Source organism: Ceratotherium simum, chromosome 40 (genome assembly GCF_057802395.1).
Source record: "Ceratotherium simum simum isolate JZ-2026a chromosome 40, ASM5780239v1, whole genome shotgun sequence".
NCBI lineage: Eukaryota > Metazoa > Chordata > Mammalia > Perissodactyla > Rhinocerotidae > Ceratotherium > Ceratotherium simum.
Window position 1 is genome coordinate 5,014,339 of NC_141939.1, and position 18,477 is coordinate 5,032,815.

General features: G+C 42.9%; 1 protein-coding gene across 1 annotated transcript in view; it reads left to right on the forward strand.

Annotated features, from left to right (window-relative positions):
* Positions 1–6,470: 6,470 nt before the first annotated feature.
* Positions 6,471–18,477, forward strand: part of VWA3B (von Willebrand factor A domain containing 3B) — a 188,826-nt gene continuing 176,819 nt past the window's right edge. The window contains 4 exon segments of the mRNA XM_087426182.1: positions 6,471–6,570; positions 12,111–12,337; positions 15,900–15,994; positions 17,841–18,091. Coding sequence (XP_087282308.1) covers positions 12,142–12,337; positions 15,900–15,994; positions 17,841–18,091 — 542 coding nt within the window. The 5' untranslated portion in view covers positions 6,471–6,570; positions 12,111–12,141.

Genomic DNA, 18,477 nt, shown 5'->3' on the forward strand with positions numbered 1-18,477 from the left:
TTGTTTCTGATTCCTACACCCTTCACGCTCTCTTTCCACACTTTGGATAGGATAGGTGTGGCCCAGAGACAGAAAGTATTTTATATTTATCAGTTTTATGATGTTTGGCTTGTAAACCCCCAAATTGTAAGTTCTATTAAAATGAAGGGCCATCTTACTACAATAACTAATTGTGCAGTCACTGAGATACCTGTGTGTATCTAAATAGATGAGGGACTAAGAGGGATATGCCCCATATACCGGGCACCTAATTTTATGCAGCCAATTAATGGATACATTTCAGTAAAGGGAGATACAATTACTTTTTCCTTCTTTTATTTAAATGAATTTATTCTTTCACAGAATGGCTCTATGGGATTTCTTTTTCACAATAGTCATAATTTACCCCTTGTCCTGCTCTTTTAGGAAACGCAGTTGAGATCTTAAAGACTGAGGCTGCAGCTTTGCGAGGGGTTAGAGCTTGGCATTTGTCATGTAGTTGGAAAAGTTCTCCACGGAGAGAAGAAGGCTACTAAGTATACACTCTTTTTAAAACCACCCTTTCAGTTAAAGAGAACTTCAAAAGACAAAAAGTGGCATTTAGATAATGACTTTCTGGGAATTTTGCTTAAATTCTTACTGCAGTTAAAAATCAACAATTCTCCTTCCATTATCTGTTAATGATTCATTGCTCAGGAGGAAGGACAAGCGTGAAGCTAAGCCAAAAGATCTGGCTCTGGGGCTTGGAGGGTGGAGGCCAATTCCTGCCGACTGGAGGGAGGAGGTGGAATCAGGGGCTCCCTCCTGTGGAGAGCTCCAGGTGAGTGAGGCATAGGGGGCTCAGCATGCCCCATGGAAGCCTCAGCCACACTGCGATTACCCAGCTCCTGCAGGGGGTGCGGCTGGGGGAAGGAGCCTTAAGTGAAGAAGAGGGCAGAGCGCTTTGTCCCCCAAATTTCTGAGCTCTGCAATGTGTGACCATTGGCCCATTCCCGGAGGTGGAATGAGCACTGTGCCCCACCTTATGCAGCACTTCCTGCTCAGCCCCTCCCAATACCTGTGCAGGCTTTGGAGGACACTGTACACAGATGCTTCCATTTCTCTGCTTGAGATTTTATTTATGCCCATTCTCCTCTTGAAAGGCACTGACCTATAGTTAAAGGCCCATCCCACATGCACCCACAAAAACCTTACGACCAGGCTAGAATTACACTAGTTGAGAGGTGAAAGAGGGCAGGGAGGCTAACAATATCAGAAAGATACTCTAGGTGAGCTTAAAGCATAACAAAAAACAAAAACAAAAAACTACCAACCCAACAAAAGGCATACATTTCCATAGCACTAAACTCCTAGAGAAATTTGTAGGGCATTTGAATCCAGACTTATAATGGTGTTGTTAATAGGTGCTTTTAGAACATACAGAGATAATCTTCAAATGATCATTATTATATTAACGTCTTACAAAAGCCCTTGGTGTATAATATAAACCCTATCTCTGTGACAGCATTTCTATTTGAGTACGAAAATCTTAGTACAGTCTTCCCCTGCTGTCTGAAAGTAGGGCATTCCTAAGAAACCTTTTGAAAACTGAAATGGTGTAAAGCGAAAAAGCAATTACTGTTAATTTATATGCGAAAAATTGTTGAGCATTCCCAGACCCAAAAAATAATCTACCAAAATTAATCAACATAAAGCATAGACGCTCACAGACACAGTTCAAAGCTACGGCAGCTTGATGCTGAGATGCTGAGCGTAGTTCCTGGAGAAGGAGCTCAGAGGCGCCACTCTCGCTGCTGAGGGTGTATGCTCCCTCTATAATGGCTTGCTGCAAAACGAATGCTGAATGCTATTTTTGCTTTTTCCCTTTCTTCGTGAAAGTGAAAATCCTTTTTGGATTTCTTTTGGTTAGCCAGAACAGTTACTAATGTAGGTCTTTCATCAATGCCAAGTGGCGTCGAACTTGCAGATAGCAGGGGAAACCTGTATATAGTTTTAGATGTAGCTGGACCATATACGAATGTGTGTGTGCATTTTTTTTCTGGCTCTCTGTATATTCCACGTGTCCTTGCCACCGCATTCCACCAGGCAGACTGTTCTCTACTTCATTTCCTCAAGTGATGTGTGTAGCACAGTGCCTGCCACTCTTTCTGGCTGTTGTTCTCCAAAGCCTAAATCTTGGCTTATGTGACAAAGAGAAATTCCCACTGCCCAGGGATTATCTTGTACTCCCTACAGTTCCCCATCTCCTAGCAATTAGGTGGGGTTATGTGACCTGCTCTGGTCCATGGGCTGTAAGTGGAAGCAAACATGAATGCATCAATATAACTGTGTGTGTGTGTTTGTGTGTGTGTGTGTTTTAACACATAATGCACTATACTGCATGTATTTGTTCTGCAACTTAATTTAAAAAAACTCAGCAATATATCTCGGAGACCTTTCTACATTATAAGAAATAAACTTATTCTTTTAAAACTATCCTATGACAATGACAATACACAATAATTTCAACCACTTCCTTATTAATGGGCTTTTAGATGATTTCCATTATTTTGCTATCATAAAAATACTTTTGGGGCCGGCTCCGTGGCTTAGCGGTTAAGTGTGCGCGCTCTGATACTGGCGGCCCGGGTTCGGATCCCGGGCACGCCCCAAGGCACCACTTCTCCGTCCAACGCGAGGCTGAGTCCCATGTACAGCAACTAGAAGGATGTGAACCTATGACATACAACTATCTACTGGGGCTTTGGGGGGAAAAAAATGAATAAATAAAATCTTTAAAAAAAAAATACTTTTGTGTCTTCTCAAGGAAACCTACAAGTGGAATTGCTTGGCAGAAAGGTATGTACTTTTACAAATTTTAAAACAATGATTTAAAAAATATCTATTAAAGTCAATGTACTGGTATTTTATGTAGGATATTTACAGTTAGATTAATCAATGAGAATGTTCTAATCTTCTACTGTTATTCTCTTTCTCTCTTTCCTCTCTCCTCTTCACTCCTCAAGAAGTGGGAGTATGGATCTAATTGGATCCAATTCCAGGATGTGGATGGCGCCAAGTTTATGAGTTGGCACTCGTAACTCGTGAAGTTATCCACTAGGTGTGGTTCTCTCTCTGGTACTTTGCTCTTTCTCAAAGGGGAAAATCGGGCAGCCAAACCAGAGCTTACCTCTTCCGGTGGGCAGACCATCTTCTCTCTCTTCCTCCCATATAAGCAGTGCCACACCTTTGCCCCTCCAGGCTCGGCCAGGAGTTGGTAGAAAGATCTGCGCTTAGAAGAAGAGAGAGACCCTAGCCTCGTGCCCAAGTCCTGCACCCACACAGGCTTGCCAGGTCACCTGCACTAGGGTTAGAGGGATCTAAAATAAGGAAATGCCTTATTGCCTATTGCCATTGTCCTGGGTGTGCACTCCTTTCCTTAGGAACTGCAGGAAAGGATAACCAGGCCAAGGCAAGATTCAGGCCCCTTCTTGAATACCACTTCCATCCGATCAGAATCTCATCCCAGGAGTATTGTTTTGGGCAGCTTTTGCTATAAGTATCTATTTTGAAGAGTGATTTTAAATTTCCAAGTGTTGGGGACTTTTGGTTTAGACAAAATATTGTTGCTCAATTCTTCTTAATTTAGCTATTGGGATACAGTAGTAGACTAAAAGGCATCCAGTTAATTTAAAAGCAATGCCACATTGCAAGGGTGTCGGTTAACAGGAAGTGTGCGAAGGAGGGGTAATTAAAAAATATATCTGCTTTATGCCATTTAAAATTGAAATGTGTTCTCTTAAAAGCCTGTTCAAATCCATGAGGTATTTCCCTCCTGGTGATTTTGTAAGGATTGAATGAAGTGATATATTTAAAGTGCTTAGAACTTTAAATTGTCTGGCATTCAATAAATTCTAGCCCAAGTAGTGCCAGTGATTGACTTGTTTAAAGAAAAAGAAAAACCATTCAACCTGAAAAGTAAACAGCACAAAGATCAAATAACAATGTAAGGGCCATCACGAGGCAGTACAAGGCTGCCAAGAGTATAGTAATGACAATTGATGCTCTGAGTCTGGACAGGTGGAGAGAAATTATTGAGGCTGGAGTGTCCCTGAGAGGCTTTGTGAAGAGAGAGGACGTTGAGCTGACCCTGAAGGACCTGGGGGGATGTGGCTTCTAACCTGTGGTAGTCCAGGTGAAGGGGATGGTTTGAGTAAAGGTATCTGTGGTCAGAGGTAGGGACCAGGTTAGTCTCTCTGATGGGAGGGTTTGAGTTGTGGGCAAAGAGGCTGAAAGTATAATCTGGGCCCTGAATGGTAAACTCAGGTTAGACATTAATTTAAGGATGGGAGTGATACGCTAAATGTCAATTACTGAGGTCGAGGGTAGGATACAAATGATCTGTAAAAATGTAAATTCAAAACAAATTTGTTAAAGTTCAGTACAATGGTAGATCACAACTGTGCTAAAAGTATTCTAATTCCAGACTACTCAGCAAGCAAAAATGAGGTGAACCATCCTGTGGCTAGCTGACCTGCAGTCCGTACCAGCTATGCAACACTTCAAATTAACCTAAACTTCTGCTCACTGATCTGTCTACAATTTAAGTAATTAATTAAGTAAACTTTTCATAGGAACTTATGCTTATAGGCACAAAAACAGAATTGACAGAAGCACAGAGTTATCTGCAGTTTCTTGCATATAAGTGGCAAGTGTCCCAGGGATGGGAGAATTCATGGGGTGAAGGTGGGGACAGGAGTGCCTGGTGTGACTACATAAGGCAGTGGGTTTGACCTCGTGGGTGCTATGCACTCTGTCTCACTCACGTGATCCTATAATATTAGTCTGGCAGGGTGTGGGCAGCAGGGATTAAGGTGGCATTGCCACATGTGGGCGTGGCTGCTGTACTACTTCCCTTCTGAACAGAATGTTTAGAACTCAACACTGAGTGTTGGTTTTTGGTGGTGCAGCTAGCAGATGTCATTTGCAGGGCCAATGGTATACAATCTGATAACTCTGGTGAATGATTTGTGATTTGAGATCAAACCTTTCAGTACTTTTAAAGTTACAAAGGCATTTAAAAAATGTAGGAGAGCTAGCCCTGATGGCTTAGTGGTTAGATTTCTGTGGGCTCTGCTTGGGCGGTCTGGGTTGGGCTCCCAGTGGGAACCACATCACTGCCGGTTCCCGGGCAGAACCACACCGCTGTCTGTCAGTAGCCATGCTGTGGCTTCCACTCACATAAAAGAACCTGAAGAACTTACAACTAGAATATACAACTATGTACTGGGGCTTTGGGGAGGAAAAAAAGGAGAAAGATTGGCAACAGATGTTAGCTTAGGGCAAATCTTTCCCAGCCGCCCCTCCCCCCCAAAAAAGTAGGAAAAATAAACCCCTATGGATGAAGTAGACTTTTCTGTTAAAGACAGAATTACTCAGTTCTAATATTAACTATGTTTTATTAGATCTTTGACTCAAAAACCTACAAATGATCTGGTCACTTCTTGAGTTTTAAAATCTAAAACACAGTTTAATATCCTAATATAGTACAACAATACTTGCCTGCGGGATCTTTTATTAAGGGTTTAAGGATGCTTTTCATAAGCACAGTTTTATTTCCGAGTGACTGAAAAATCACAGGCATATATTTTGAGCTCTTTGATTACCTGATAAGGTAAAAAGAAAACAAGGGTTAAAAATAAAGCAGAATGGAGAAGATAATGCCTATAGCAATACTCATATCTAATAGAGGACAGTATTTCTGGTCACCGCAGCCCGCGCCTCCAAAACTGCAAATTTGCAAAAGTGCAGCTCACTGTCCCTCCCGTCTCAGCTCCACTGTGGCTCCACGGCTGAGCAATTTACAACTAACTGTCCCACCTCTTTAAGCTTCTTTCCCTCAACTGTAAAGCGAAGAAAATCTCTCTTCACAGCGTTGGGTTTGAAAATGAAACAAAATCACGCAGGGGAACGTGCTCTGTAGGCTGCAAAGTACGTAGAGAAGTTAATTGCAACGCTTCCTCCAGCGTGCTGGCTTCCCCCTCGCCTTCGGCGCCTTCCTCCACAATCTGCTGGCACCCTCGCCCCTTACCCGGGCTCGTCTGTGTGTTTACGCATTTGTTCATTTAATTAATTAATATTCACCACCGTTGTTAATTTCCCCGATGACAGCAGGCGCAGGAAACAGTGCCATCCGCCCCGCCCCCCGGCGTGGGGCCCTTGCTTCGGGCCCGAGACGGACGTCGTGGGCCCCTTGGGGATTCCGCTCACCTGCTGTCCCCACCGCGCCCAGGAGCCCGCCTCGGAGCCCCGCCCCTCGGCCCCTGGCCCCGCCTCCGCGGCGCGCGCTCCGTGGGCGGGGCCGGCTCGGGGAGCCGCGCCGTGATTGGCGGTGTCCGAGCAACCGCGGCGACGCGGATCGCGCGCGGGTCACAGAGCATCGAACGGCTGGAATCCTTTGCGCCAAGCGCGGACCCTTCGCCCGCGGGAATCGCCGCTTTACCAGCCGGCGGGATGCGTACCTCGCCCGCCCTCTCGGGTCAGACGGCCCCCGGAGGATGGCAGGGGGGCTGCTGAACAGGAACCGCCTTGATTTTCGTCTGCCTTTGCCTAGTAAGTGTGGGATGCGATCCTGTCCACGCCGGAACCTCGGAGGTGCTGAGGTTTCCGACAGGCTGCGTGGGGAAATCTTGGAATTACACAGCTTCCCAGCTGGACTTACAGATGTGGAAACAGGCCCAGTAAAACTCAGCGACTTGCCCGGACCCCCTTAACTATTTGGTTCTGGGGTCAGGCCAAGAAACAGGGTACCCGAACCCTCCTACTGTGCAGCTCTCTCCCCCATACCTCACCCCCCCGAAAGCTCGGCCAGCCGCTCTAGTGGAGAACCAGCGTTCCTAGTTTCTGTCTTATCACAGGCCAACAGTAACAAGAAGGTGAAGTCCACTTGGGCTTTGGAGGTGATACAAGAACAGGAGAAATTTATTTTTAAGAAATAGTGATAATGTGAATAGTCTAAAACCGAAAGCGCTCTGCTTGGATTAAAGCTTTCTACGACTTTCTGTCCCAGAATGTCCTCTGGCTCTCTCCCGTTCTCCCACACGTATGTGGTTTTCACAATCACATCACTAAGATGAGCCCCATTTTCTAATCTAATTAAGCTTAGATTAGATTTTAGCTTTAGCTAAATTAGATTTAGATTTAGATTTAGCTTCCCCCCTGGAAGAGTTTTCCCTTCATCTTCTTGGGCTCTCTTGGTTTCTTTCGCCTCAGCAATGAACTTCCCTCTAAAGCACCCTAATTATTCTTCAATTTTCTTTCCTTGGCCCTATTTTCTCCGCTGTGGGACAGTCCATTTCAGCCTCCCTGACTCTGCCCACATTATTTGAGCACATAAGATCACAGCCTAGCCTTGCCCCTCAAGGGCAGAAGAATAGAGGGGAGGGAGATTAAGAATTTCTGGGGGACGGTTGCCGCAGGATACCCGCGGGGCTTCATCCCAGCCTCCTTTCTTTCTGGAGTAATCATAATTCAAAACTCACATAAATCACAAGGTACACCCACCTAGCCCAGACTTCTTTTTCAGCAACTAACAAGGATATAGGAAGTTTTGGGTGTTGATAATAAAGCAGGTAGAAGTATACCAAATATTTAAGCTGAATTCATGGACTCTATGTCATGCATTGTGCCTCAACCTCTGACCATATAGGACCTACTCTCTAAAGGCACAAAGGCTTTAGAGAGTGGCATATAGGACTGCCACAAAGTGCTCTCCTCAGGACAGCTGTGGGGCATCTCTTGGCTGCCCACTATAGGCAGACTCGAGCAACACAGGCTGGCTGTACACAGAGCCCCTAGTTCCCTTGGTTGGGGCCTTTGGACTTGCGCCAGCTTAACCTCTTTTTCCCAAAAACTCTGTCTACTTGTCCCTGCCTTCAGCTCAAACTTTCATTTCCTTTTTTTTCTTTTTTCTCTTTTTCCATTTATACTTTCTCTTTCTATTTAGGAAATCCCTTCCTATTTCCCCAGACTTTGGTTCTTGGGATAGCTTTTAAAACTTAGGGCAATCCTCAACTTTGATTTGTTGTTTCTTACCTCTGGATTCCTCTGTTCCCCAATTTGTAATAACCTCAGAAGAAGAAACTCCGAATTATAATAGTGATGATAATAACATAGTAATATCCAGAAAATAATATGTCTCTGTCAGACACAGCTATTTCTTGATCTTAGCCTTGTGTGAAAAATCAGGATTCTCAGTAATTCTGGGGGATGAATTTAATTCATCTGAACACCCATACAAAGTGCACTGTGCTGAGGACGTTCATGTAGTCTGTCCGTGTAGTCACCGAACCTTCTTTCAGTCTAGAGAGGATGCACCTGAAGTGCCCGAGGCCATATTGGTGAAGTGTCAAAACAAAAGCTAGGGCTTTCCCAGGGGGAGGCTGCAGAAGCTTGGTGAGGTGGTCTGGAGAGGCTTACTGGAGTAGGCAGGGTTTGGAATGGGCCTTGAGGGCTAAGGTTGCACCCAGGAGAACTGCCCGAGAGCACTTCGGAGGTGGGAGAGCAGGCGGGCTGTGTGTGGAGGGGCTGCTGTGTCAGGTCACTTGGCAGCGTGGCTCCAGCAGGCTCCCTTGCTCTGATAGAGCAGCTCTTCTTCCGTTTGAGCAGAACCATCCCTTCTGTTGGGAGATGCCCTTTTCTCTCTTTCTTGCTCTGTTTCCTCTGGGGAAGTTCCATTTTCCAGTTGCTTTCATTTCCAACAATATGGGTATTCTCAGGCTTAAAAACCCTGAGTCAAGATGTGAATCGGAATGACTTGTACCTGTTCTCAGATTCGATAGAGCTGAGCAGATTTTTTTTTCTATTTAATTTCTTAAGTCTTGTGAGTCCAGAAGGGACTAGGGCGTGCACCTTAGCTGGAGGATTCAGTCGCCTTTTGTTTGGAATCAAGAACGTGTCCCTTTGGCTTAAAAACAAAAGCTATGACTCTTCTGAGACCTTCTTTAAGGTTCCAAAATCCAGTTTAGGAGCCTTAGTAGGACAGTTTATGTAGCTTAGCTCCCTCTAGTAAGAACATAGGAGGTGAGTGAGTGTGTTTGGGAAAGGGAAAGATTAATGGGAAATGATGAAATAGCCAAAAATCTTTTTTTTTTTTTTTTGTGAGGGAGATCAGCCCTGAGCTAACATCCATGCTAATCCTCCTCTTTTTACTGAGGAAGACCGGCTCTGCGCTAACATCTATTGCCAGTCCTCCTCATTTTTTTCATCCCCAAAGCCCCAGTAGATAGCTGTATGTCATAGTTGCACATCCTTCTAGTTGCTGTATGTGGGACGCGGCCTCAGCATGGCCGGAGAAGTGGTGCGTCGGTGCGCGCCTGGGATCCGAACCGGGGCCGCCAGTAGCAGAGCGCACACACTTAACTGCTAAGCCACGGGGCCGGCCCCCAAAAATCTTTATTCTGAGCTTCCTTTTCTTGTTTCTATAGGCGCCATTAGCCAAATTTAGAAGTTCTTCAGCTGGCAGTCTTTGTTGGGTGCATCTCAGAAAGAAAGTGGAAGCACGTTAGTCTGCCCTCCTTGTTGTTTTCATGTTCTGTGATTCTAAAGGAGGAGAAGGAACAGCCCAAACCTCATAGCTCAGTGTGACTGGGGACTTGGGGGGTAAAAGGTACTTGGAGTAGAAGTGGGCGTATGAAACCAAGCACAAGTACTGAAGGATAATGACTTTTCAGTAATTTATTTGTACATAGCTCTTTCCAATATATCAAGTGCTTATCTGTGCATAACTCCTGAATCACCGTGTTTGTTCCTTGCAGTAGCCCTGGGGGTCAAGGCGTGCAGGTGGTGTTACCATTGCAGAAAGGAGGAGTCACTTATCTAAGGACGGACCCACACAGAGTTTTCATTCTAAACTTTCCCACTCCTACATGATGCTCTCCAAGTACTATGGTAACATTCTCATCATATTAAACCCTTATAGAAAGAAGGCAAGATCTTCACAGTATGAGTTTGTGTACCTTTGGCATTCAACATACGTGGACAATACAAATTCTCATAAACCTTAAAATGGAAATCATTATCTTTGAAAAGGACGAGCCGGGAAGCTTATTGAGCCTGAGCTCTGAGAATAAAGGTTAGTGCTCTGTCTTCAGTGAGGACCCAGGAGCCCTAGTAGAAAGCAGTCCTGGAATGCAGTCCATCGGTAGGCTTGGCCTCTAGGACCCGGCTGGAGGAGGTCAGTTGTGGCGATAGCAGAGTGCTCAAGAAATGGCTTTGACTCCTGCTTCTGCCACTTACTGGCTGTGGGTCCTGAACAACTTCTTTAAATTCTCAAAGCTTCTGATTCCTCAAATGTAAGTGGGATGTTAGTGCATAACTGATACGGTTATGAAGAATTTATGAGGTAGTGCATAGAGAAAGCTGATCCCACTGCCTGCCCAACAAATGGAAGTTGCTGCTGTTGTTTCTATTATAATGAAGGCCACAGAACACAGACTCTAGAGCCAGATGACCTGGGTTAGAATTTCAGTTACACCCCTACCAGCTGTGAGATCGTGGGCAAGTCAGTTAACCACTCTCTGTCTTGGTTTCCTCATCTGTAAAATGGGAATAATAGTACTACCTACCTCATGAAGTTATTATAAGGATTAAGTGTATACTATACAGAAGATACATAAAGTCAAATGTGTTTGCTAACAATAATACTCCTAACGTCTTTTCACAAAACCTCCCTAGCTTGGGTCCAACTGATTTCTGTGTTTGACTGAATTTTCATGTCTTAGCACCGAGACTTTCAGGAAATACAGTTTTACAAATGGGAAAAGGGAGTATTTCCATTGTTGAAAAGTTTTACAGTCCAGGGAACAGGTTTATGTGCACTGCACACTCTGGACACAGAGGTAAGCAGAGCTGTCTGTTCTCTCTCCACGTCACCAGGCTCTACCTGACGTGGGGAGCGGGTTAAGGTTGCATTACAGCTTGGCCACGCCTTTCCTCTTGTGCACACTGGCTGTTTTCAGGGAGGTCTGGATAACTTTAATAGCCAGCCCTGGTGGTCTGGTGGTGAAGACTCAGCGATCTCACTGCCGCAGCCCCGCTGCATTTCCCCGCTCAGGGAACCACACCACCCATCTGTCGGTTGTCATCCTGTGGCAGCTGCATGTTGCTGTGATGCTGACAGCTATGCCACCGGTATTTCAAATACCAGCAGGGTCACCCATGGTGGACATGTTTCAGTGGAGCTTCCAGACTAGACAGACTAGGAAGAAGGACCTGGCCACCCACTTCCAAAAAAATTGGCCATGAAAATCCTGTGAATGCAGCAGAGCATTGTCTGATATGGTGCCAGAAGGTGAGAGGATGGCACAAAAAGACCGGGCAGGGTTCTGCTCTGCTGTGCACAGGTTGCTGGGAGTTGGAATGGGCTCCACGGCACTAACAACAAGATAAGTTTAATATGTTTCATATTGCCTTGAGTCTGGTTGGTCCCAGAACTTCTGGCTACGTGAGCCAGAATGTTTAAGTCCAACTTTAAAGTCCCAGAGAATAAAACATTTGGAAGGCGAATCCATGTATTCCAGCTGGGCTGAGCCGAGGTCTGGCTCCCACCCTGTCGCTAGCTCCCAGTTAGCCACTGCGCCTGCAGAACAGCTGTTTCCTCTCAGGGTTTTATCCTCTTTGGAAGCCAAAGGTCAGGTGTGATTATAATTGAAATACTGATGTGTAATGAAGGTTCAGGAGCCATTGTTAGTGTTCCAAAATGGAAGAGCTTTGCATTTTTCTGGTTATAAAAGTAAATCCTATTTTAGAAATGTTTAAATAATGCCAAAATTTAAACAATGTAGAAAAGGCAAAAACCACACATATTCCCACCATACAGAGAAAACTACTGTAAACCTCTTGACGTATGTCTTTTTAGATGTTTTTCTGTGTGTATATGGGTATGTGCATATGAATATGGTGTATTGAATTTTATGGATATCTCTTAGCAATATATGAGATATCTTCTTTGCCAAGAAATATACATCTACGATATAATTTTTAACTGATAGAATTCCACTTCATGGATGTACTGCAATTTATATTAAACCAATCCTCGATGTTAAATTGTTTCCAAGTTTTCAGGGAGTCTGGTTTGACAATTTCCTTTACAGGAGTCCCTGTGAATTAGATCCTAGTTCAGAGATGGAGATGTCAGGCTCATTTTCTACCATCTCTGAGGAGCAGCTGTGGAGGCAAGAGGGAAGGAGCAACACCACAACAGACTTGGTTGAGCAGAGTCTCATCTCATCTGAGGAATGGCTTCAACTGCATGGGCTTAAGAGCAACAAATTGACCTTGAAGCAGATTTTGTCACAGATTGGATTCCCACATTGTGAAGGTATAGTACTCATAAAGCAACGCTGGCTGGAAATCCCAACCAGCATGCTGCCCTTTAGCCTTTGAGGAGGCTGCATCAGTTCTGAAGTTCCCTCAAAAACCACAGGTCTCTTATCTCGTTTTGATCCAATGTCCTTATCGGTAAAAAATGTGTACGGACCCCTAATATGTGTATATTATATAAATGTACAAGGGTCAATCCACATATTAAATATTAGTAATGATTAAGTTCATTCTTTCATCTTTTAAAGATGATATAAAAGATAAATAGAAGTTATTTGTCTTTATCCATAACCCAGCAGACATCTCTCTCATCTCCTGGGTTGTGCAACCCCCTTTTGGAGGCTATTGATTAAGACTAGCTGTGTGTGGTTTCGGGCAGAACATGCTATGTTCCTCTTGTGGCCTGCCTTATGGTCTGGTTTTTTCTAAATGCATTGATTAGAATGTTGGTTCTCAATTCCCAGTAGTACTGCCCTCCCACAGGGAGTATGGAAATGTGTGAGGGTGTGTTTTTTTGAAGACATATTGACTTGAGTTGCCACTGAAATATAGGGCCTGGGGACCAGGAGTACTGAGTGTCTTACCATGTGTGTGATAGCCCACCCAGCAGGGTGTCCTATATAACATGTCAGTAGCACGCCAGCTGTGGAGCACTCCCTCAGTCAGGGCAATTTCCATTACTAGGATTTTACTCAGTAATTCTGAATTGGTCAATTAACTAATTAACCAGTTAAACAAATATTTATTAAGCAGCCATTAATACCATGTTTTTCTGAGATTTCACCAATTCCCTTGGCAGCTTTCTTCCATAGTGGTGATAAGGGAGGTCTAGGGGATGTAGTTGTTACAGACTGATCCGGAGGCCCATCCTAATGGCAGGGCCTTGTTCTTCAGGGCTCAGGCTATGCTGTCTTATTTATCCTTCCACAAGGGCTAGTACAGTCCTGTACCATCTAAATACCTTTTGAGGGGGGGTCTGCCAGAGTCAGGGTCTATGGGATTTCTATATAAGGAAACAAACTGAAAGCAGTTTTATCTCATATTTCAAATGATTACAATCCAGTCATTAATATTAGCAAAAATAACAATTCTTTATATTTTGTCAAAGATTTTTCCATCTAAGATCATGAAGGATGTTGCTGTGTGCTTTTCTTTTCTTTTAATGTCCTTGTCAGTCTTTGGCATCAGAATTGTGCTGGCCTCATAAAATGATTTGGAAGTATTCCCTCCTCCTTTATGTTCTGATGGTGCTTGTACACGATTGATACTATTTCTTCTTTAAGTGTGATAGAACTCACCAGTGAAACTTATCTGAGCCTGGAGTTTTGTTTGAACGAAAAGTTTGAGAAGAAATTCAATTTCTGGAATAGACATAGAGCTATTCAGATTTTCTCTTTCATTATGCCAGTTTTGGGAAGCTGTGTTTTTCAAGGAATTTGTTCACTTCATCAGTGTTTTCTAATATATTGGCAAAACATTGTTCATAATATTGCCTTAACATTTTTTTTAATGCATGTAGACTCGGTAGTGATGTCCCCTCTTTCATTCTTGATATTGATAATTTGTGTTTTCTCTCACTTTTTTTCATAATAAGCCGTGTTAGGGGTATATCATAACTCCTTTCAAAGAACCAAATTTGGGTTTATTGATTGTTTTCTATTCTTTGTTTTCTATTTCGTTGACATCTGCTTTGATATTTATTATTTATTTCCTTCTACTTACTTTGAGTTTAATTTGCATGTATTTTTCTAGTTTTTAATATGTCATTTAAAATTCTAAGTATTCCTCCAAACAATGCTTTAGATGAGGCCCATACATCTTGATAGGTAGTGTTTTCATTATTATTGAGTTCAAAATATTTTCTCTTGTGACTTTTTTCTTTGATTCGTGTTTTTAAGAGATATGTTGTTTAATTTCCAAATATTTTAGGACTTTTAAAGATATCTTGTTTTTGTTGGATTTCTAATTTAATTCTATTAAGGTCAGAGAACATAAGATTTTAGTCTTTTGAAATTTACCGAGATTTGTTTTATGGCCCAGCATGTATCTTGGCGAACATCTCATACACACTTGAAAAGAATGTGTATTCTGCAGTTGTTAATATTTATAAATGTTAATTAGGCTCAGATGGTTGATAGTATTGTAGAGATGTTCTATATTATCTAGTGGATTGTCCATTTCTCCCTTTAGTTCTGCAGTTTTGTTCGTGTAGTTTGACGCTCTAAATGCATACGCCTATTCTTGATTGCTCTCTAGTGCCTTCAAGTAGCTATTTTTATATTTTGTCCAGAATTTATAATTTTTTCTGTGTGAGGGTTAGCCAATAAAATATACTGCACCATTATTGGATGCAGAACTCACATGCCTTACGTTTTAATTGGCAGCACAGCTTATAGAGTCCTCCATAGACTCATCTCCTTCAATCCTCAAAAAACAGCCCCCTCTCCTGGCTCCAGATAAATGTCTTAGGTAAAGAGAGAATGCTGATGGTGGTTTGAAGTTGCTCTATCAATATCAGTTAAGACGTTGAAATCTTAGAAATGGAGATTTTTTGAGTTTGAGAGGTTTATTGAGGGAAGTTATTGCTGATGAAATTCAAGTATTTATTTTTTACTGTTACTATTATGATCATTGAACATCAAGACTTGTAAATTTTATCACCTCTGGTGATTTGGGATCAAGCCTGGCCAGGGAGGCTGTAAAATTCAGCCTTGCCCTTTCTGCCTTTCCAAAGTAGGCTGTTATCCTGCCTCCCTAGAAAGGCAGAGGAAAGGAATTGCTGGATCCAAGAGTACCACCATTCTCTGTCCCACCTTTGGGACTTAATAATAACAACATCAATACAATAATCATCACAATAAAAATATCTCTGCGAAGCCTTACCTCATCTTCTGTCCTGCCAAGTCATAGTCCTTGACGCCTTTCTGTATCCTGTTAGTTCCATGAAGGAGTAGAAGTATGTTTCAGGCAGCATTGTATTGCCCTCCTGTAAGCACTGTGCTTCGCACACAGTAGGTGCTCAATAAGTGTTTGTGCAATGGGTCTTGAATAGCTGAGCATATAATTTGAGAAGAAAGTCTTGTGGTTTTGACATTCTGTATGAGTATTCTGAATCCATTACCTGTTTGCTTCATTTCACTCATTTATTCATGAACCCCCACTTAAGAGAACAATAGATAATATCTAAGTTTAAGTTTTAAAATTCTAAAAACTAAGTCCAAGTCCTGAATAAAAGCTTTTGGGAATTAAACACAATTTCTTTGTTGTCTTTTTGACCTTTGCCTTACTCATTCTGGACAAAAGAACCAGGAAACCAAGAAACAAACCCTGTTCTTCCTCCCCGTTCATTCATACGTTAAAGGATTACGCACGTCATAAACAGTTACATTTATCATAGCACCTAGGAACACTCCCTTATTTAGAACAGAATACGAAGCATCACAGATTGTTGGTGTCACTGGGGATATATTTTGAATGGTGCCAGAGAAAAACATTTTGAAATAAGAACAAGAAACTTTGATAAGACACCATTTTGAATGCTTCTCTTTATAAAAATGCAGACTATGTGACTTCTCTGGGGAGACTTGTGGCTTCCCGGTATGCAGATGGCCTGTTTCCACGGTTCTACAGAGCAGAAGATGGCAAAGTATACAACGTAAGTCAGAGTTCCCTCGAGGGACAGGCCCTGTGACAGGATGCTGAGCTCTGGGAGCAGTCTGCCCGGAGAGGCTCACACTGCTTTGCACTGATGCAGCGGAGCCAACGCCTTATCAGGGCTGGAGGTTTTCTTCTGGATGTGTGCGGAGTGATGAAAGTCATGGCCATGGACCTGGGGAGGGAAGCGCTTGACCCCTTAGAGATGAGTGCGGAAACTCTTGAGCAGAGGTAACCTTTGCATATCAACACTTTGTTTTGCCTTGAAAATAAAGAAAAAAATCAGTATGACAGAGGTTAGCTGAAAGGCAAGAGCAAGGCACTGTTACCTGACAGATGCACTAGGAATAGAGGGCAGCTTTTGCACATAGTAGTGGACCGAGAGCGAGCGGGACCTCTTAGTGGAGTGCTTCATTCCCAGCAATTCAGCACATGCTCCTTGTGCCCCCACAACGTGTCAGGCCTTGTGGACACCCTGGCCCACCAAAGGGAGCTCACAGAGACACATGTCCCATCACATCACTTTACGGCTGTTTGTTCCTGTCAATCACATCCATGGACCACTGGGACTGTTATTTCTTAATACTTAAAAAATTTACATTACTTTATACTTAGCATGGTCCTGAGAAATAATATCCATGGAATCTTGAGTTTGGTGTGCTAAATATGTTTTTTATCTGAACCACATTAAAATCAGTACAGAACTATTGAAAATGTCTGTCTTTGCCACCTAATTCCACCTCCACAGCCCCTGTGACACGGCCCCACCCTGATTTCTGTGTTATGGTGGAGACTTGTAGTAAACGCTGTGAATGCTGCTGAGGGAGTTGGAATTCTGCCTTAAGGAGCCAGGGAAAGCAGCAGGAAGTGATGCCAGAGCTTGAGGAATAAGCTTGAGAGACACAGAAGGATAGGGTAGGAAAGGAGTTTAAGGCAGAGGGGACAGCATGAGCCAAGGCATGAAAATGTGGAATTACATGATGTGTTCAGAAAACACATTTTCCATAACAATTTAGGTATTTGGGGGTGATCTGAGGGTTGTTAAAGTTTTTTTTTTTTTTTCAAAGTACCAGATCTTATAAATTTTGATTCTTCGCAGAATAGGACACAATTTTTTCTTGTTCCTTTTGTATGTCTCCTATCTCCTTATACACTGAAAGGCCTTGCATGCCTGTGCCTGATCTACGTGAACGATGTGTGTATAAGAAATTGCCCACAAGTCTCTGTCGCCTTTCAGGGGCAGCCTAGAGGTGTTGGTGGCGGCTATGGGTGATCAAGTGATCCAGGTACAGGGGAGCTTGGCCTGAGAGACAGAGGACCCAGGACAAAGGTCGTGAGCAGGAGGACGAGTCATGGAGCGGCGTCTCTCCGAGGAAGCCAGACAGACATGCTGGCATGTTTAGATGCATTGTCAGAAATATTTTTGGCATGTTGTACTTAGGAAAACTTTTTAGTGAGTTTTAGTTTTTTGTTGACCTCTCTTTTCTTCTACATGTGCCTCTGGGCATTTTATGATAAAGATAATTCTGTAACTATAATGATAAAACACAATCTAGAAACACATTTTTTAAAAAGAGTGCTATATTTTGAATAGAACACATCATCATCTTTTCTTCTGTGAGGAATCATCACAGAAGAAAAGGGTTTTCAGCTCAAAGGCTGCAACACTTCCTCCTGGATTATGGAGGTTTGGAGGGTCATCTACACACTTGTTATTAATGCACAGTTCTTAATGGCAGAGGCCGTGACTCAGTGGGCCGTGTTGTTCTTGAGTGCACTGTGGTTCAGTTGACTTATTTTGGTGAGTTTTTATTTTGTTTTGTTTTTTTACTTTTCTTTTCATTAAGTTGACAGCCAAGTCAGAACTTATCTATCAGTTTGTGGAACATTTAACACAAGCTGTGGAGAGCTACAAGCAGCGGATGGACTGGCTCACTAGCAAAAGCCGACAGATTTTTGGTGTCATCTTGGAACAGTGCATCACCATAGTGCTGGATTTTGGCGGCATGCTGGAGGAGGAGCTTAATCTGTGCCAAGATGCTTTAATAATGGTCCTCCAGGAGCAGGTGGCTCACGTAGCCAAGTTCAATATCATATGGTGAGTTCCCATAGGAAGGGTATATTTCAGTGAAACTTCATACGTAATTTTCATGTATTTGGAGTTAAGTAGCATAACTAACGTAGTTAGCTCTATGGGGAGGGAGGAGGTATTATCTTGTAATTTCCTAGAGTATATAATTCCAGCAGGAAACCTACAAAGAGGAGATCTCATAAAACTTTTATCTGCTTTGCAATTGGCATCTTAGTTTTAAAATTAGAAGAGATTTAAAAACATACTTTTCTCAATGCATGGCAAAGTCAAAATATAAGAATAAGAATTATATTGAATATATATTTAAGGCATAAAATACCTTCACATATTTTTAGCTTTTGGCTTGGATAATGAATTCATACTTGTCACAGATTTCACTGTTTTTCAGACTG